Below are 19,863 nucleotides of genomic sequence, written 5' to 3' on the forward strand. Positions count from 1 at the left end.
AGGGTTCTAGTCAGAGGGAATAACAAGTCCCAAGGGCCAGAGGCAGCAGCACAGTTGGCATATTCCAGGAGAAGCAGAAGAATCATTTCCCTGAGACAAGACTGGAGGAGAAGCAAATTTTGGGAGAAGAAACTCCAAAAGTTCAGTCTGGATGCTATAACAGTTAGGAATTATGATAGATGCTAGTAACAAACCCAAACTAGGGGCATGTGGATGGTGCAGTCTCTTGAGGGTCCGACTCTTGGTTTTGGCTCAGGTCATGATCTCAGGGTCCTGAGATTGAGCCCTATGCTGGGTTCTGCACTCAGTGCAGAGCGTGCTTAAGACACACTCTCTCCCTTCTCACTGTGTGTTCTCTCAAATAAATAATTTAAATTTTAATTAATTATTTATAATTAAATAAACCTTTAAAAAAAGAAACCTAAACTAAACATATAAAGTATTTTTCTCTCATAGAAAAATTCTGCAGATAAACACACTGGGATTTTGTGGCTTAACAAAGTCATCATATCTCAAGTTCCTTCTTCTTTGCTATCCTTAGCATGTGGTTGCCACCCTCGAATTCACCTTATGGTCTAAAATGGCTGCTGGAGCTCCAACTCTCAGATCTGTGTTCCAGGCAAGAAGTAGAATAATACACAGGGCAAAAAAGCACACACAAGCTCTATGTAACCCTGTAAAGAGCCTTCCTGGAGGTCCCCACCCAACAGCTGCCTCTATGCCTTTATCGCCTGTGAATTGCAAGGGAATCTAGGAAATATGGTCTTTTATCTGGGCATATTGCAATCTAGAATAAAATTGGAGTTCTAAGGGAAAAGGGCTGATAGGTATTAGGTGTGCAACTAACTTCTGCCACTGTCATACTAAATATGGGGCATCTACTTGATATCCAAGTGGATGAGATTAGGAAAGCAGTGTGGTATATCCTTGATATGTAAAACATCACTGATGCTTCCTTTATATTGTGTTATCTTTAATTTTAGTATAAAAATATTTGTTAGCTCTTTCACAGATTTACCTGTGATCTCAGCCCACCCAATTCTATTTTCCCCATTAAGGTTTTAATTTTTTCAACCCCAAGGTTTTCTCTCACAGGAAGACATTTATATGGTTAGAGTGGAACTACCCATCTTAAATTTCCTAAGTTTTTCTTTTTCTTATTTTTAGCCATGGCCTGAAGATGCCCTTGAACTCGTAGCTGTGAAATTCTTAGAAACACTGGAGCTTACTGAGGTTGAAAGACGAGAGATAGTTCCAATCTGCAAACACTTTCACACTACCATTATGGATCTCTCAGAAAGGTTAATATTACTAAATTTTAAAATGCAAAGTGCCTTGTATTTTAACATGTCTCTTTTTAACATGTCTCTTTTTCTGAAAGCTCAAAATTTCAATAGGATTTCTATGTCTTCTAAATATTTCTGATCATTTAATTAGGGAGGACCTTGGCTTGCAAGTAATGGAAAATTATTTAATCTAGGTTTAAGAAAAAGGAAGAATTTATGATAAAGATTCAGGGGTATCTCACAAGCCTAAGAGAAAGATTACAACTGGATCTCAGATGTGACTGGAAACGGGTTAGAAAGTCATCCTAAACCCAGAAATATTTTCCTCTGTTTCTCATCCCTGTTTCTTTCTGGGCATCTTCTTTCTCTTTGCAGACTGCCTTTCCTTCCTTCCTTCCTTCCTTCCTTCCTTCCTTCCTTCCTTTCTTTTTTATCTTTGATTTTTTTCTAGTTTTGAGATATAATTGATATATAACATTATATAAATTTAAGGTGTATAGCATAATGATTGTGTATATATACATAATGTGAAATGATTACTACAGTAAGTTTAGTTACTATTGCCTCATTTTTATTGTAATGAGAACTTTTTTAAAATTTAATTTTTAATTTTTTATAAACATATAATGTATTTTTAGCCCCAGGGGTACAGGTCTGTGAATCACCAGGTTTACACACTTCACAGCACTCACCACAGCACACATCACCCCCAATGTCCATAACCCCACCACCTCTCCCGACCCCCTGACCCCCAGCAACCCTCAGTTTGTTCTGCGAGATTAAGAGTTTCTTATGGTTTGTCTACTTGTGATGAGAACTTTTAAGATCTACTCTCTTAGCAAGTTTCAAATACACAATATACTATTGTTTACTATTGTCACCATGCTGTACTTTACATTCCCAGAACTTATTCACCTTAAAATTGCAAGTTGGTACCTTTTGATCACATTCACCCACTCACCCCCACCACCCCCTGCCTCTGGAACCTCCAATTTGTGCTCTATTTCTATGAAATAATTTTTTTTTAGGTTCCATGTATAAATGAGATCATATGGTATTTAGCAGACTGAGTTTTCTTCTTCCCATTGCATATGGAGAAAACAATCTGCCTCTCAATTCTCAGGTTTACTTCTTGCAATTTCAACTCTAGGCAGATTGACGGGCCCTTTCCAGCTCCCTTTACCAAATTTATACCAAAAGGTGATCAGCCTCATTTGTGTCTAGTGCCCAACCCCAGGCTAATCAGCCATGGTTAAGATGGCAGGTTTCATAGAACAAACACTGCTGGTGGGGCACTGGATAGAAGTTTTCAGAAAAATGGAGCTGGCCGTGGATAACTCAAAAGTATCTGTTTTACCTCTGTTCATCTCTGAAATCCTCATTTCAAAAGTGCATAAACCCAAGTGCTTATGCTATACCGCCTATCCAGAATCATACAGCTTGGTAACATTGTTGGTTTTGATGATTGCACCCACAGTGGGCTCTACTTACTTTGTGTACTTGCCATGAGAAACATTGCTTCTGTTGTCTCCATGTGTATATGTGGTAATCTTACACTTCTGGTCTTACCCCATTCAACCAGTGTGACACACTCTGTGCAGAGAATGCTGACTCATCCCTGCTATCCTATCTGCAATGCCCCTCCCTACTATACTTCATTAGCTTTCATAGTATCTTGGGTCCCTTTCTAGCGTTAGATCCTCCTGGTTTATGACACATGTAAAAAGATCTATATCTTTCTTGCTGTTGTTCACCTTTGATACCCATCTCGGGTGATTAGTGCTTTTTTTTTTTTTTTTTTGCTTTTTAAACACATCACTGCTATTTGATATTTTGTAGACAAGATATTAGGATGTGGTTATGTGTAGAATTCTCAGAATGTTACAGAGTTCAAGTACACAGCAGCTTCTAAATAAAATTAACCTTTATTCTTCTAGGTTTGTTGTTGATGCTATGTTGAATATACCTCTTACTTTGTGCAACTCTTTACTTAGAGTAAGATATGTTGTCCATCTTAGGTTCTTGCAGGAGCTAGGACGACATAACTACGTTACGGCTACTTCTTATCTTGAACTTATTGCCTCATTTCGACAGCTTTTGACTAAGAGGCGACAAGCTGTGATGGAAGCAAAACAGCAATACGTGAATGGGCTTGACAAATTAGCTTTTGCTGAGTCTCAGGTAAATTTGATGAGCTGCTCAAAATGGTAACGTATCACAGGAAATATAGGAAATCATAAATAGCAAGAGTTATAATTTATCAAAAATATACTATGTGCAGGGCACTGTGTTATATGCTTCACACACACTCCTTCAGTTATTCCTCATAACCACTCCATGAGGTAGACACTTTAATGATTCTCTTTTTACGGATGAGTAACATGAGGTTTAGAGAAATCCACTGAGTTTCCACACAGATACATTTTGTTTTATTCTTCAGTTTTTTGTTTTGTTTTTTTGTAGTAGGCTCCATACCCAGTGTGGAGCCCAATGTGGCTTGAACTCACAACTGTGAAATCAAGACCTGAGCTGAGATCAAGAGTTGGTTGCTCAACCAACTGAGCCACCCAGGAGCCCCTATTCTTAAGTTTTTGCCATTTGGAGAGAATACAATAAGTCTGGGTTGCCTTTTTTATTACTATTATAATAGCTGGCTAAATATAAGATTGTATTTTTAATGAGTCAAGTGATAGTGATACTTATTAGCATTAGTTCAGTAGAAGCAACAAGGTTTGGGTAATCTGTATGCATTGTATACCATGCCCAGAGTATAATAGGGACTCCCCAAGCTGCCACCTTCTTTCTAGCTGCACTTCTTCAGGGGCAACTGCATCCTCTTACTGCTCTGTCATATACTCAAGGACAATGAAATCTTTTGTGAAGAAAACTGCCCATGCCCTCATGGTTTTATTTATCATATAAAGAACTGGAAGGAAAAATTAAGATTTTCTGGACCTGATGCCTTATGATACCTTTAAGTTGCGATTTTCTGTGTTTTGCTTCTATAGCTCTTGTTGCTATGGAAACTTAATGGCAAACTATCTATTTAGGTTGGAGAAATGAAAATGGAGCTTGTCCAATTACAGCCCAAATTGGAGGAAGCTAAAATTGAAAATGCACATATGATGCAGGTAGAGTATCTTGAGTTTTTTTTTAACTGATGTCAGAAGACAATTGAAATATGTAATATTAGCCTTGAAAATATTCCTTAATTTTTTGCCACTACTAGATCTTAGGAACCTAACCCTTTTCTGCTTACCGGCTATCTCACTGAGTCCTGTGTGAGTTGTGTTGATTTTTTTTAAGAATTCATTCATTTATTTATTTATAGTAGAGAAAGAGAGAGAGTCCCAAGTAGACTCTGTACTCAACACAGAGCCCGATACAGGTCTCCATCTCATGACCCCGAGACCATGATCTGAGCCAAAATCAAGAGTCAGATGCCCAAGCAACTGAACCATCCAGGCACCCCAGCTGTGTTGATTTTGGAGGGAAGTGGGAAGTTCATTATCCAGTTAGGTCACAGGTATTTGCATTTCTCCTCATTTTATCCTGGGCCCTCCTGCTCTACAACATGATGTGTTGAATTCCCTAATTTCCAAACACACTCTTGTCTCTAGGATAGAGAAAACAGTAGGATGTTGGAGGAATTGTTTTATTTTTTTCTCTCTGTTTAGGTTATTGAGATAGAGTCTGCACAAGTGGAAGCAAAAAGAAAGTTTGTGAAATTAGATGAAGAAATAGCCAGTGGCAAGGCTGAAGAAGCCCAAGCTCTGAAAAATGAGTGTGAGAGTGACCTAGCCGAGGCAATTCCAGCTTTGGAAGCAGCACTGTCTGCTCTGGATACACTCAAGGCAAGTGTTTGAATTTGCTACCTTGGGTTTCATCAACAAATTCCGCACGGGTCCTTGGTTCATTAGGTGTGGTTCTATTCCACCGGGGGGTGTTACATCGTTTTTTCCAATCAAACAAAACTTGCCTCTTCACTGTTCATCTCTGTCACTATCTTATATTTTGGCTGTTCGTGTTATTTATAGTTTTCATTCAGGGTATTTCAGTGAGAAGGGAATAAACAGTCCCCAAGAGGCCAAAGCAGTCCCGTACATGGACCAGGAGGCAGATGTTAAATAGAGTGTGGAGCTAGCTACCTTCCTGCAACTTCCTGGAGGTGCCTATATGGAAAAACTTGAAGAGCTTTCCCAATACAGCTGTGGGGGGCAGCTGTCTGCATTACACTGCATTGTGTATGACCTATTCCAAAGCAAGACCAGAACAACCTCACCAAACAGAGCATGGGAGACAGCTTCTGCTGACTTAGAAAGCCCAGTGTAGAAGGCCATTCAGGATGCTCAGACTCCATTCTTCAGCCCTTTCCTCATTCTACTAATTTCTATGTAAGATTCCTGACAAGATTGTGAGCTCAACCTATGGGTAATTCAGCATCTCACAGGACAAACTCTTCTGATTGTCAGTTATATCAGCCTTGTAGTTACAAGATATATTATTTTAAGGCATTTATATAAATGTCTAGTGCTTTCATTGTGCTGTGAACCAGGAATTTAAAACTCTGGGCTTATTTTTTCTTCCTCTCTGCTCTCTGGCACATTTAAAAGCCACATCCTACCCAGTGGTCTTTCTTCATTCTCTTTTTAGATGTTTATCACAGCAGCCACTCATTCTGGCAAAGCCTTGTCTTTAATAGGCACTCCATTCTAGAAGACCATGAGCATTAATTTAAGTAACTATCACTGTGGACTATGGACTTTCAGCATCGCTTCCTCTGAAAATCATAGGATTCTTGATGCCTTCAAACCTTACAAGTTCAGATCATTGATATCCGGTTCCCCTCTCATTGAGTCTGTTGCTTGTACCCTTCCTGGTATCAGATACTATATTCTATGAGGTAGACTTCAGTTGCAGAGAAGAGAATTGGTTCTATTTAGTATAAGCAGACAAGGATTCTTTAGGATATTTTGTAAATGGATTACACAATTATTGGAAGAGCTGAAGAAATAGATCCTAGGCTGAGCTGCCAGGAATGACTCACAGAGCCAAACTGGAAATAGTCTCCCAGAGGAATGATCCCCTGAGTCTGAAGCCTGCAGAGCCATCCCACAGAGCCACACCACCTTCACTGTAATCTCTATCAGCAAAGGAGATGCCTTACCACCCACCATGTCCCCATTTATTCAGTCACAATTCTGGTATCATTCAAGTGATCTGATGGTCAACCCAATGACCACCCACAACTCTAATTTGTGAGGAAATAAAATACATAGTTGTTAGCTTTCCAACAATTGCAAAGGACGTCGGAAGGATATTGGAGTGGATAATAAGTAAGTGAATCTGTTGCATCTGTCATAACAATATATACCTTTTTAGGAAATAAGTTTAAATTAGGGTCAGGATACCTGGGTGTGTCAGTTGGTTAGGCTTCTGCCTTCATAATTCTGGGGTCCTGGGATTGAGTCCCATGTTGGGCTCCCTGATAAGTGGGGAGCCTGCTTTCCCCTTCCTCTGCCTGATGCTCCCTCTGCTTGTGCACTCTGTCAAATAAATAAAACCTTTTATAAATAAATAAGGGTCTACCTCTACTTTCTTACTTTCTTCTTTTTTTTTTTTTGTAAAACTACTATATAAGCAAATATATAATTAAGTCTTTATCTAAATTAGGGTTCTTAATCTGGGTTCAGTGTATGGACTTGGTATGCAAATTTTTAATATATGTGTAAAAATGTATTTTCTGGAGGATTCATAGCTATATTTATATTCTCATAAGTCTATGAACTCCCAAACATTTGAGAACCATTGGTCTTAATCTGTGCTAAATTTAAATTGTCTTTTATTAATTATTTCATAATTATGCAAAGCCAATACAACTATAATTTCAATAGAAAATCAGTGCTCCATTATTCTCCAACATTATTTTCTAAATTCTCATTATTTAAAAATAAACTGTTCTAAATAAAGATACTCTGTTTTCTTTAAATTTAGCCAGCTGACATTACAATTGTGAAATCAATGAAGAATCCTCCATCTGGTGTTAAATTAGTTATGGCTGCTATTTGTGTCATGAAAGATATAAAACCAGAAAAAATTTCGGATCCTTCAGGAACTGGAGGCAAGGTAATTACCAGCACAGATTTAAATCCTATTCGTGAATGTACAAAACATTTTACAGCAACAATTATCCAATTAAACATCAACAGTATCCAGTCCAGAGAAGAAACATTGTTTTCCAGATTGAATGGATTCAGAATAAAGTACGGAGAACATTATCTACATGAATTCCATGGTAAAACTAAAGCAGTATAGCATCAGAAAAAATGTGGTTCCAATTGCTTCTATTTGTTTTTCTGTCTGTGCAGGTTACCTGCTATCATGGGGTGGGATTGAATGAACACTGAAATGTGTGAGCTTTTTCCAGCTAAGATTCTCAAGGATGTAATATATATAACCACATAGGTGTTATTCTGAGCATTCAAAAATTCTGCTGAGTTAAGCAGTATAGTGGAGTTGTTAAAAGTATGTGTTCTAGAGCAAGAATGTCTGTATTCAGAAATCCTGTCTCGCTAGCAGTGTGGCCTTGGGCAAGATGCTTAACTCCTGTGGAACTCTGGAGGATTATTATAGTACATGCCTCACAAAGTTATGTGATTATTAGATTATAAATATAGATACATACATATCGATCATATGTATAGATGGATACATATAGATTATACATATAGATAGATAATACATATAAAGCTCCTATAAATAAAGCTTTATATATAGTAAGTTCACAATAAATTGTTATTATGATTATTATTTAAGGCTATATCCCTTAAAAAGGAAGGTATAGCATCCATCCTAAACTCAATTATGGACTTATTTTCTTTTTGGGATTTTATAGTACCTAGATTTGAATTCCCAATTGGAGAATTGGGGTGTGAGTGTGGTTGTGTGTGTGTATGTACTCTGTCCTTACTGAGATAATAAATAAATCAGCTCTCACCAAGCCATTCTCATTTACACACACACATACACACGCACGCCTACCTATCAGGCTACTGGAATTAGAAAAAAACTGTTGGGCTAGTTATTTTAATGTCTTTGCTAACACAAGTACCATGTGCTTTATCCTGTAACTGGCAGAGCGACATGTAATCCTTGTCTTCTTTCTCTTCTTTATCTCACTTGGGGAGCCTAGCTGGGTGAAGAGGTCATCCATAAGAAAAATATTTGTTACCTGTTTTAGTCCCTTTGAGCTGCTATTACAATTACCGTAGTCTGGGGTGGCTTTTATTTCTCACTGTGCTGGAGAATGGGAAATTCTGAGATCAAGGCTCCAGCAGATTCAGTGTCTGGTTGGAGGGCCCATTTCCTGGTTTATAGATGGCCTTCTTTTTGCTGTGTCCTCACATGGCTGAAGTGGGAGGGAGCTCTCTTTTACAAGGACACTGATCCCATTCATTTCCTAATCACCTATATACAAACCAGTGTTCAAATACCATCACACTGGGGATTAGGTTTCGACAATATGAATTTTGATGGGGGTGGGGTTGGGACACTTTCAGTCTATAGCACTACTTTTCTGGTTTGAAAGAATCAAGAGTAAAAGAAAATAAAGCTGGAAATAATAAAAATACATTTTCTTATATGAAATTCTGAGGGTGTTTATGCTAGTTGCTTTTCTTATATTTCCTAAAGAGAAATAATTGCATCATTTGCCTTTCAAGGTATAATTTTTTATAATGAATTCAGTATATAAGTTTATGTTCATATCTTAAATGTTTGATATATTTGGTACATTCTTGGGGAGAGGAGTCTCTTTATTTCCAAAGAGATGTAAGTTGATATTTTGAAAGTATATGGTTTCTCTGGATAATATACCTTAAACTTCAAGAAGGAAAATTTATACAGTGCATCTTTAATTGTATATTTAATAGATTTCCATAATTTTATTTATAGATATTAGATTACTGGGCACCTAGCAAAAAGCTTCTGGGAGATATGAATTTCTTAAGAGAATTGAGAGAATATGACAAGGACAACATTCCAGTGAGTTTCATTGGATTTTTAATATACATATAACTTTGCCAAGGTGTATAAGATCTTTGACATTAAGCAATATCTTGTAAAATGTAAGATAGCTCATTTTTAAGATTTAAATAATGCAGGAATATTATATTATTGACTATATTATGAATTCTCATAATGCATAAAACCACTCCTTCATACCATTGAAAATCATTTAATGAATTACTATTTTAGTGTATTATTAACTTGAAACAGTTCTCTTATAGTAGTTTCATACACCTGAATCACAAATGTATGTGAGATTAAAAATGTAGAGTGCACTTTTCCATCCAAACTTGCATTTATTGATTGTTTAATTGTTTTTTTCTCATTCCCACATATTTTCCCAAACTCCAATAGTCTTTTTTGGGGGAGGAAGGGAAGAAACATCTTGCTTTAATGTCTGTAATCTTGTGTATTCTGCCCACAAGTATGACTTGTGTTTCTGTTTAAACTATGCTTATTTTAAAATTGTCTCGAAGTATTGACTTTGGTTTTTAAAGACAACTTGTCTTTTTTATACTATGTGCATGATTTTTTTTTTTACTGTGCATGATTATTTTTTCATCTTATGACTGTATGATATATATGTTGAAACTTTAAGATGGAAATGTTTGTTACATAGGTGACTATTATGCAGAAGATACGTGGTGAATACCTTACAAACCCTGAATTTGACGCTTCTAAGATTGCTAAAGCTTCTTCTGCAGCTGAGGGTCTGTGCAAGTGGATCATGGCCATGGAAGTGTATGACAGAGTTGCAAAGGTATCTTGAGGATCAACACATTCATTTTCTATTGAAATATTCCCAGAAATTAAAATCTGTGCATATATTGACTAGCTAAGCAGTTTCTCAAACTGATGTCAGAAAGAATTTATCTTGCTGCAGCACCTAGTAGACAAAGAGAACACATGTGTGTGATATAACCTAGTCTTGGCTAGTGGTAGTGAGTGGTAGTGCTCAGGGATAAATGGGCCAGACTGACCTACCCCTATAGAGACGTGGGGCAAAAGCCAAAACTTCAAGGGCAAAGTGGCAGATTAAAAAATGGAGTCAAAGGATCAGAAGTTAAAAGACCCAGTAGAGTTAAGAGACAGAGCATGGACTGTTGCCCTGAAGCAACAGCATGCATAGGTAAGGAACATTTTATGGAGACTGGTTAAAATCATTTTGTAAATTTGGCTAGAAAAGGGCCACAGAAATATTGGCCTTGCCTTCTGTAGCTTGCAGAATCCCACTGAGGGAAGCAGGAAATATAAATAAAAAGGCAGATAAAAATACATGGTAACACGTGTTTAGAATAATCTCAGAAGGGGCATCTGGGTGGCTCAGTCCATTAAGCATCTGCCTTTGGCTCAGGTGATGATCCTAGGGTCCTGGGAAGGAACGCTGCATCAGGTTCCCTGCTCAGTGGGGAGTCTGCTGTTCCCTCTTCCTCTGCCCTTCCACCTGCTTGTGCACTCTGTCTCTCTCTCAAATGAATAAATAAAAATCTAAAAAAAAGAAAAAGAATCTCAGAGTAAATGATAAGGCTGTCACAATTGGAAAGATATTCCTAGTAAGGTACATATGCCTGTAGAGAGGTCGGGATTTTGATTGTTATTTTCAGGGGAATAGACTTGTCAAAGAAATAAAATTAATTTTATCTGGGATATTCTTCCATTGAACATCTTGTCCCCTCCCCATCACAGGTTTTGGAGCTTTCAACCTAACTCATGTCCACATGTCTCACAAGGCTTGAAGCAGAGAAGCCAAGGCATTCAGAATCTTTCCTGACTTCCCACTCTACACCTCCACACTGCCATTTTAATTCTGATGCAGCTGCCCCATGTTGCTACGGAAGGGTTGAAGGGAGATATTCAGTAAGGTCTCCTCTGAAGTCAAAAGTAGAAAGTGGAGCTTCCTGTTCTCTCTTTATTTAACACATTACCCCTTCAGGATTTCAGCCCTGAGGAGAGAAAACAGGACATTTGTGTCAGATCCCTCCCTGCTCCTTCCCTCTCTGCCTTCAGCTTCATTCATGGCAATGAACCAGATTTAGATCTTCCTTCTTTCAAACTGGTGTCTATTCTCTTTGGTCATTTTCTAAATTCTTTCTATCAATGGTTTAAAATACACTTCCTGATCAAGTTGACTAAACCCTATTCTTGATATATTAATGAACATAATAATATAAGAACTTTAGAAAATCTCCTTTCTCTCAACAAAGTGCAGCTTTTCAAGATCTGTTGAGGAAAATTCAGTTTTGGTAGTGAAACAACATCAAGGCTTCTTTCTCCTTGTAATTCTATTAACGTAGTCTTAATCCCCCCAAGGCAATGTATGCCTCAAACAACCAGGAAGAAGACTGCAGACTTAAAAATGCCACACACACACACAGAGCATAGTCCTGTATTTATGCTACATGTTTTTCCCCCTCTGTTTTTGGCAACAGTTGAATGGCAACTTCTCATTATTTTTGAGACATTTTGCTGTATCTTGTACTGTTTTTGCTACATATTAAATATTTTGTTAGTCTTGAATAATTCATCTATTTTACAGATGATCATTTGCTAGTCCAGAATGTTTTATATATTTTATATGACATATAAATAAATTGTACTTAGGTAAAAAAAAATGTAAGATTTAAGGCAAAATATTTATTTAGCATAATTTATTATAAGTAACAAATATATTTATAATAATAATTACTTTTAACTCATCATGTCTATAAAGGATTATATAGGTGTCCGTTTTAGAAAGTACACATCCTAGCTGCATGTATTGTTCCCAAACAGGTTGTGGCTCCTAAGAAAGCCCGCTTAACAGAAGCTCAGAAGTCCTTAGCTGAGATAATGGAGCTTTTGAATCAGAAGAGAGCAGAATTAGCAGAAGTAGAACATCATTTGGAAAATTTACAAACAACATTTATTGAGAAAACTGAGGAAAAGGCTCGTTTAGAAGACCAGGTGGAACTCTGTGCTAAGAAACTTGAAAGAGCCTCAAAACTAATTGGAGGACTGGGAGGAGAAAAATCAAGGTCAGATTTCTACTTATTTTAACAACATTTAAGGGTTGAATATGTTACTTTCTTTGAGTGTTTATTATTGATTTTTAAGTGTCTGGTTTAGAATGAGGGCATTCAACAAGGCACCTGGCCAGGCTTCTCCCAACAGAATATCAATGTCAGGGATGGTGTTTGCCACTTGTTTCCAAATTTTTTATAAGGCAGATGATAACTTTAAATCTACATGTTGAGTGTGTCGGGGATAATTGTATATTTCTTTCCAATTTTATGTGTTTTTATAAATTTTTTCATTAATAAAATGTTTGCCCGGGGTTGAGGGCAGGGGGAGTAGTGGATATATGACTCACTTTCTTAAAATTTATTTCAAAGAAGATATAACTGGACTGATCTGAGTAAAACAGTTAGCTTTATTCTAATCTATTGGTATTAGCCAACCAGGTATCTCATTTATTAATTATATGTGTTGGGTGAATAGCATGAAAAGGTAATAGGCCTTTGACAGTATTTTGTAGTGCAGATTAGGTGATTTTGAAATGCATTTTTTTTATTGTAAAGACTTCATGAAATGGAAAGAATACTAACCTTAGCACCAGTATGCCAGCTTTTATACAACTTAAATGGAATTTTCAGTAATGAATTGCAAGTGTTTTTATGTCATACAGACTAACAATAAATACTGAAGCAAATAGCAGGGCCACTAGGCCAAATAAATCATCCTGAAGAAAATCATTAGACAAAATGCTGGCATGTTTTTATTTTTGTTTTTTTTCTTGCTTGTTCCAGAGGGTCAAGTTTTGCAAGAAATGTCTAATATCTAATAACGAAAGGTGGATTGTCATTCATATAGCATAGATATATTATAGCACTTCTCCTTTTATAGATGGGAGTCCAACATTTCATGCCTTTTTGTTATAGAATTTGGACCAGAAGTCCCTTACCCTTTCTATTACTGTCTTCCATCATTCTCTGTGGTGAGGCTCTTTTGCCTTTGGTTGATCTCACAGATGGTCTCAGGCTGCAGATGACCTTCAGACAATATATGAAAATTTGACTGGTGATGTCTTAGTATCAGCAGGAGTAATAGCCTATCTTGGTGCTTTCACTTCTGGCTTTCGACAAAGATGTACAGAAAACTGGAGCAAGTTGTGCAGGGTAAGAGTTTTATATTTTGTAAGTTTCCTTTTGAACATTCAAAGTATGTTTTGGGATATTATGGAGGAAAAATGGTAATAAGGATGAAGAAGAAAAGAAATCACTGAAAGTGTGGGGTCTTGTTTTTTCTTCTTGCTTGATCAGTAAAATACTTTTATAGTCAACTTTTAATTCAGTTTTTTTTCCACTTTTTTAGAGTTAAATAATATCTGATGGCAAATCAATAACTTAAAAATATTTCAACCAGCAAAATGAAATAAAACATTATATATTTATTTCTTACAGGAGAAAAAAATTCCATGTTCAGAGGAGTTCTCATTGAGTAAGACTCTGGGTGATCCAGTAAAAATTAGAGCTTGGAATATTGCCGGATTGCCAACAGATACTTTCTCCATAGATAATGGAGTGATTGTTAATAACTCCAGGCGTTGGTAAGGAAAATAAAGTATTTTTCAATTATTTTATCTGAAAGTATTTAAATGTAGAGAAAAGTTGACAGGATTTTAGAGTAAGCACCCACACGCCTACCACCTCCTAGATTCTGCAGTTAACATTTTTGTTGCTGCTTTGTCACATACTTATCCATCCCTCTATTCATCCATCAACTCATCCTTTTTATACATTGCTACATAAGTTGCAGATATGGTTATACTTTTCCCCAAATGCTTCAGCATGCATATCATTACCTTCAGTTGTTTTTGTTTGTTTGTTTTTCTTTTGATGTAGAATTTATGTATAATAAAATACACAAGAGTTAAGTATACCACTCATGAATTCCAACAAAAGTGTAGACTTGGTACAGATACAGAACATTATTAACATCCAGGAAGTTTTCTTATGTCCCTTCCCAGTAAATCCTTACTCTCACCCCACAGTAGGAAATTATTACTCTGATTATTTTCCATCACAGGTTAGTTTTGCCTATTCTAGAACTTCATATAAACAGAATCCTACTGTATATACTTTTTTGAGTAAGGCTTCTTCCACAAAGCACAAAGTTCCTATTTTTTGTTGCTGAGTAATATTCCATTGAATGGCTATATCACCATGCATTCTCTTATTGATGGACACCTGGGCTCTTGCCAGTTTTTGGCTATTTACCTTATGTGTTTTAACTAGGTATTTCTACGTGTTTTAAAGATACTATAACTTGATCATTTATGCAATTTCACAGATATCTTTTTTAATTGCTATCATTGATAGTGTGATAACTATATGAACTTTACAAATGGTTTTATTATCCTTTTATTTATATCACTTTGAAAAACTTCGACAATTACTCTTATTTGAGAAATCATTTACTGTAAATGATTATCCATGTTGTCATTTAATTTTAAGTCTTTTCATGGGACTTTATCTCATATATATTAATACCATTGAGCTCTTACATACATGAGGTACTTCTGTAAGTGCCCTATAGTCTCAAAAATTCCTGAGTTAGACATTACTGTTATTCCATTTTACAGATGAGGAAATTGAGGCCTGCAGTGATTTAATAATTTGAAATTTAGTAGATAATTGACCTAAAATGGTGGAGTCAGAATTTTAATCTAGGTCATTTAACTTCCAAATCCTTGTTTTTAATTACTGTGTGAAGTGCATGGAATAGGATATTATATTCATTACCTTTAAAACTGTAATGGAAATTTTAGTCGTCTTGTGGAATATGAAACACGTATAAAGAAATCTTACATTTTGAGAGTCTGAGTTATTGTTTGTTTATATTCTTTGAAAACCTTACTTCAAGACATCTAAGCTTCCTTTATATTGACAGTATTGTTTTAATAAAATAAGGATGTGTATGATCATATTTTGAGTGTTTATCCTCTCAAATTTTGCTTAAGTGTGAACATTCTTAGATTGAACCTTCAGATAATTATAGTAAATTTATCATAATCTGAGAAAGTATATTCAGCTGTTCAAAAAAATATGTTCTCTGGTAGGGCAGGGAAAGTTCTACTTAACAGAATATTATACTCCAAGTTTTTAGAATTCTGTTTTAGAACTCCTTTCAATGCATTGGTGGCTATTCGGATTTTTAAAACTGCAGTTCAGAAAATGCTGTTGGTCTATATGTATCTTAATTAAAATTTGAGGAATCCAGAGGTTTCAGGGTCATATGTAAATTGAGGACAACAATCTGTCAATTTCTGGCAGAAAGGCTCTCCTAATAAAGTAATATTTCAATAGAGTCACCCTTTCCACCTGTTATTTGTGGACCAGCTGGTCTACAGGCCATGGGCTGGTTGACTTTTAAAGGATTACTCTCTGTCCTTATAGTTCAAATTTCAGTTCTTGCCACTTGCGCCCAGTCTAGTCATCTATGGGTGTCATCCTTATTAACACCAATATAAGTGGCCACAGAGGTTTAGTCTCCTGTCTGTAATTCCTGACAGAAAAACCCAGTAATGTAGCTAATGTTTACTGTTTTGGTTATTCTGTCTTAAGTGTACCTTAGACTATCATAAGTGTACCTCAGAGAAAGTTAGGGCCACAAGGCCTATGGAAGGTGAAAATTGGTCTGTTTTCTGTCCCTCAGGGTGTAGGAACAATCTTCTGTGTTATTCTCTGCACAGCTGCTTCATTAGTCTATCTCTAATGTTGTGGTCTGTCTCTGTTCCCCTGTGCATATGGCTGTTCACTATGGAAGCCTCAGTTCCTAAGTTCACAAAACACATCAGTTGAAAAGTATAGATTAACCAGGACCATCAAGTCAAACTTCAAGTTCCTGTGACAGAAAAAACTGATTGGTTTAGCTTGGGACAAATATCCACCCTAGGTTTAGTTACCTATGGCTTGGGGACAAACCATTATAGTAACAAACATGGGTACTGGAGGTCAAGATATAGTTCTCAGAGTCATAAGCTGGGAAAACAATGTACTTTTTGAAATTAGGACTGATGCTTGCTTCTTTTTTGTATCTTTGGGTATGATAAAAAGTAAGAATCTAATTTTATTTTACTTTTTTTATAATGATAGCCATGTACCCCAGCACTGTGTCCCTGTTTTTTGAGGTATTCATCCTTTCCTCATGGAATTATAATACTACCTTTGACCCTTTAGTGTTTCTTTCATGTGTTTGTTGGCCATCTGGATGTCTTCTTTGCTGAAATGTCTGTTCATGTCTTCTGCCCATTTCTTGGCTGGATTATGTGTTCTTTGGGTGTTGAGTTTGATAAGTTCTTTATAGATTTTGGATACTAGCCCTTTATCTGATATGTTATTTGAGAATATCTTCTCCCATTCTGTTGGTTGTCTTTTGGTTTTGTTGACTGTTCCTTTGCTGTGCAAAAGCTTTTGATCTTGATGAAGTCCCAATAGTTCATTTTTGCCCTTACTTCCCTTGCCTTTGGCGATGTTCCTAGGAAGAAGTTGGGGTGGCCGAGGTCAAAGAGGTTGCTGCCTGTGTTCTCCTCAAGGATATTGATGGATTCCTGTCTCACACTGAGGTCTTTCATCCATTTTGAGACTATTTTGTGTGTGTGTGGTGCAAGGAAATGGTCCAGTTTTTTTCTTTTGCCTGTGGCTGTCCAATTTTCCCAACACCATTTGTTGAAGAGACTATCTTTTTTCCATTGGGCATTCATTCCTGCTTTGTCAAAGATTAGTTGACCATGGAGTTGAGGGTCCATTTCTGGGCTCTCTGTTCTATTGATAAATGTGTGTTTTGGGGCCAGTACTATACTGTCTTGATGATTACAGCTTTGTAAAAGAGCTTTAAGTCTGGAATTGTGATGGCATGAATTTTGGCTTGCTTTTTTAACATTCCTCTGGATATTCAGGGTCTTTTCTAGTTCCATATAAATTTTAGGATTATTCGTTCTATTTCTTTGAAAAAGTTGATGGTATTTTGATAGAGATTGTGTTAAATATATAGATTTCTTTAGATCGCATAGACATTTTCACAATATTTGTTCTTCCAATCCATAAACATGGAATATTTTTCCATTTCTTTGTGTCTTCCTCAATTTCTTTCATAAGTACTTTATAGTTATCTGAGTACAGATTCTTTGCCTCTTTGGTTAGGTATCTTATGGTTTTGGGTGCAATTGTAAATGGTATTGACTTCTTAATTTCTCTTACTTCTGTCTTGCTGTTTGTGTATAAAAATGCAACTGATATCTGTGCATTGATTTTATATCCTGACACTTCATGGAATTCCTGTATGAGTTGTAACAGCTTTGGAGTGGGAGTCTTTGGGTTTTCCACATAAAGTAGGATATCATCTGCAAAGAATAAAGAGTTTGACTTCTTCTTTGCCGATTCAGATGCCTTTTATTTCTTTTTGTTATCTGATTGCTGAGGCCAGGACTTCTAGTACTATGTTGAATAGCAGTGGTGATAGTGGACATCCCTGCCGTGTTCTGACCTTAGTGGAAAAGCGCTCAGTTTTTCCCCATTGATAATGATATTTGCTGTGGGTTTTTCATAGTTGGCTTTGATGATAATGAGGTATGTACCCTTGATCCCTACACAATGAAGAGTTTTGATCAAATTCCCTTGGAAAGCCATCTGGTCCTGGGTTCTTGTTCGTTGAGAGATTTTTGATGACTGCTTCAATCTCCTTACTAATTATGGGTCTGTTTAGATTTTCTATTTCTTCTGGTTCAGTTTTGGTAGTTTATATGTCTCTAGGAATGTCTCCATTTCTTCCAGATTGTCAAATTTGCTGGTATATAGTTGCTCATAATATGTTCTTATAATTGTTTGTATTTCTTAGGTGTTGGTTGTGATCTCTCCTCTTTCATTCATTATTTTATTAATTTGGGTGCTTTCTCTTTTCTTTTTGATAATTCTGGCCAGATGTTTATCAATCTTATTAATTCTTTCAAAGAACCAGCTCCTAGTTTCGTTGATTTGTTCTACTGTTCTTTTGGTTTCTATTTCATTGATTTCTGCTCTGATCTTTATGATTTCTCTTCTTCTGGGTTTAGGCTTTCTTTGCTGTTTTTTCTCCAGCTCCTTTAGGTGTAGGGTTAGGTTGTGTACTTGAGACCTTTCTTGTTTCTTGAGAAAGGCTTGTACTGCTATATACTTTCCTCTCAGGACTGCCTTTGCTATATCGCAAAGATTTTGAACAGTTGTGTTTTCATTTTCATTTGTTTCCATGAATTTTTAAAATTCTTCTTTAACTTCCTGGTTGACCTATTCATTCTTTAGTAGGATGCTCTTTAGCTTCCATATCTTTGAGTTCTTTCCAACTTTCCTCTTGTGATTGAGTTCCAGTTTCAAAGTGTTGTGGTCTTTTAATATGCAGGGAATGATCTAATCTTTTGGTACCAGTTGAGATCTGATTTGTGACCCAGGAATTGATCTATTCTGGAGAATGTTCCATGTGCACTAGAGAAGAATGTGTTGTATTCTGTTGTTTTGGGATGGAATGTTCTAAATATATCTGTGATGTCCATCTGGTCTGGTGTGTCATTTAAAGCCTTTATTTCCTTGTTGATCTTTTGCTTAGATGATCTGTCCATTTCAGTGAGGTAGTCTTAAAGTCCCCTACTATTACTGTGTTATTGTTGATGTGTTTCTTTGATTTTGTTATTAATTGGTTTATATAATTGGCTGTCCCATGTTAGGGGCATAGATATTTAAAATTGTTAGATTTTCTTCTTGGACAGACCCTTTAAGTATGATATAGTGTCCTTCCTCATCTCTTATTATAGTCTTTGGCTTAAAATCTAATTTATCTGATATAAGGATTGCCACCCCAGTTTTCTTTTGATGTTCGTTAGCATGGTAAATTGTTTTCTACCCCTCACTTTAAATCTGGAGGTGTCTTTGGGTCTAAAATGAGTTTTTTGTAGACTGCATATCAATGGGTCTTGTTTTTTGTTTTCTTTTTTTTTTTTTTAAAGATTTTATTTATTCATTTGACAGAGAGAGATCACAAGTAGGCAGAGAGGCAGGCAGAGAGAGAGGAAGAAGCAGGCTCCCCACTGAGCAGAGAGCCCGATGCGGGGCTTGATCCCAGGACCCTGAGATCATGACCCGAGCCGAAGGCAGCGGCTCAACCCGCTGAGCCACCCAGGCGCCCCATGTTTTTTGTTTTCTTTTATCCATTCTGATACACTGTGTCTTTTGATTGGGGCATTTGGCCCATTTACATTCAGGGTAACTATCGAAAGATATGAATTTAGTGCCACTGTATTGCCTGTAAGGTGACTGTTAATTTATATTGTCTCTGTTCCTTTCTGGTCTGTTACTTTTAGGCTCTCTCTTTGCTTAGAGGACTTCTTTCAGTATTTCCTGTAGAGCTGGTTTGATGTTTGCAAATTCTTTTCATTTTTGTTTGTCCTGGAGGCTTTTTGTCTTTTCTTCTATTTCTAATGACAGCCTAGCTGGATATAGTATTC

At 36.5% G+C, this 19,863-nt stretch overlaps 1 protein-coding gene across 6 annotated transcripts in view; it reads left to right on the plus strand.

Annotated features, from left to right (window-relative positions):
- Window positions 1–19,863, plus strand: part of DNAH12 (dynein axonemal heavy chain 12) — a 224,768-nt gene that overhangs the window by 145,828 nt on the left and 59,077 nt on the right. For 5 of the 6 annotated variants that reach the window (XM_047691438.1, XM_047691441.1, XM_047691430.1 and 2 more), the window contains 10 exons: window positions 1,168–1,301; window positions 3,305–3,467; window positions 4,337–4,417; window positions 4,964–5,140; window positions 7,281–7,412; window positions 9,240–9,329; window positions 9,973–10,113; window positions 12,126–12,367; window positions 13,360–13,513; window positions 13,796–13,938. In XM_047691438.1, the coding sequence (XP_047547394.1) occupies window positions 1,168–1,301; window positions 3,305–3,467; window positions 4,337–4,417; window positions 4,964–5,140; window positions 7,281–7,412; window positions 9,240–9,329; window positions 9,973–10,113; window positions 12,126–12,367; window positions 13,360–13,513; window positions 13,796–13,938 (1,457 nt within the window). Of the gene's footprint in view, window positions 1–1,167; window positions 1,302–3,304; window positions 3,468–4,336; window positions 4,418–4,963; window positions 5,141–7,280; window positions 7,413–9,239; window positions 9,330–9,972; window positions 10,114–12,125; window positions 12,368–13,359; window positions 13,514–13,792; window positions 13,939–19,863 lie in introns of all 6 variants that reach the window. The other variant, XM_047691454.1, reaches the window with a different exon arrangement.

The sequence above is a fragment of the Lutra lutra genome, chromosome 1 (assembly GCF_902655055.1).
Source record: "Lutra lutra chromosome 1, mLutLut1.2, whole genome shotgun sequence".
Taxonomy (NCBI): Eukaryota; Metazoa; Chordata; class Mammalia; order Carnivora; family Mustelidae; genus Lutra; species Lutra lutra.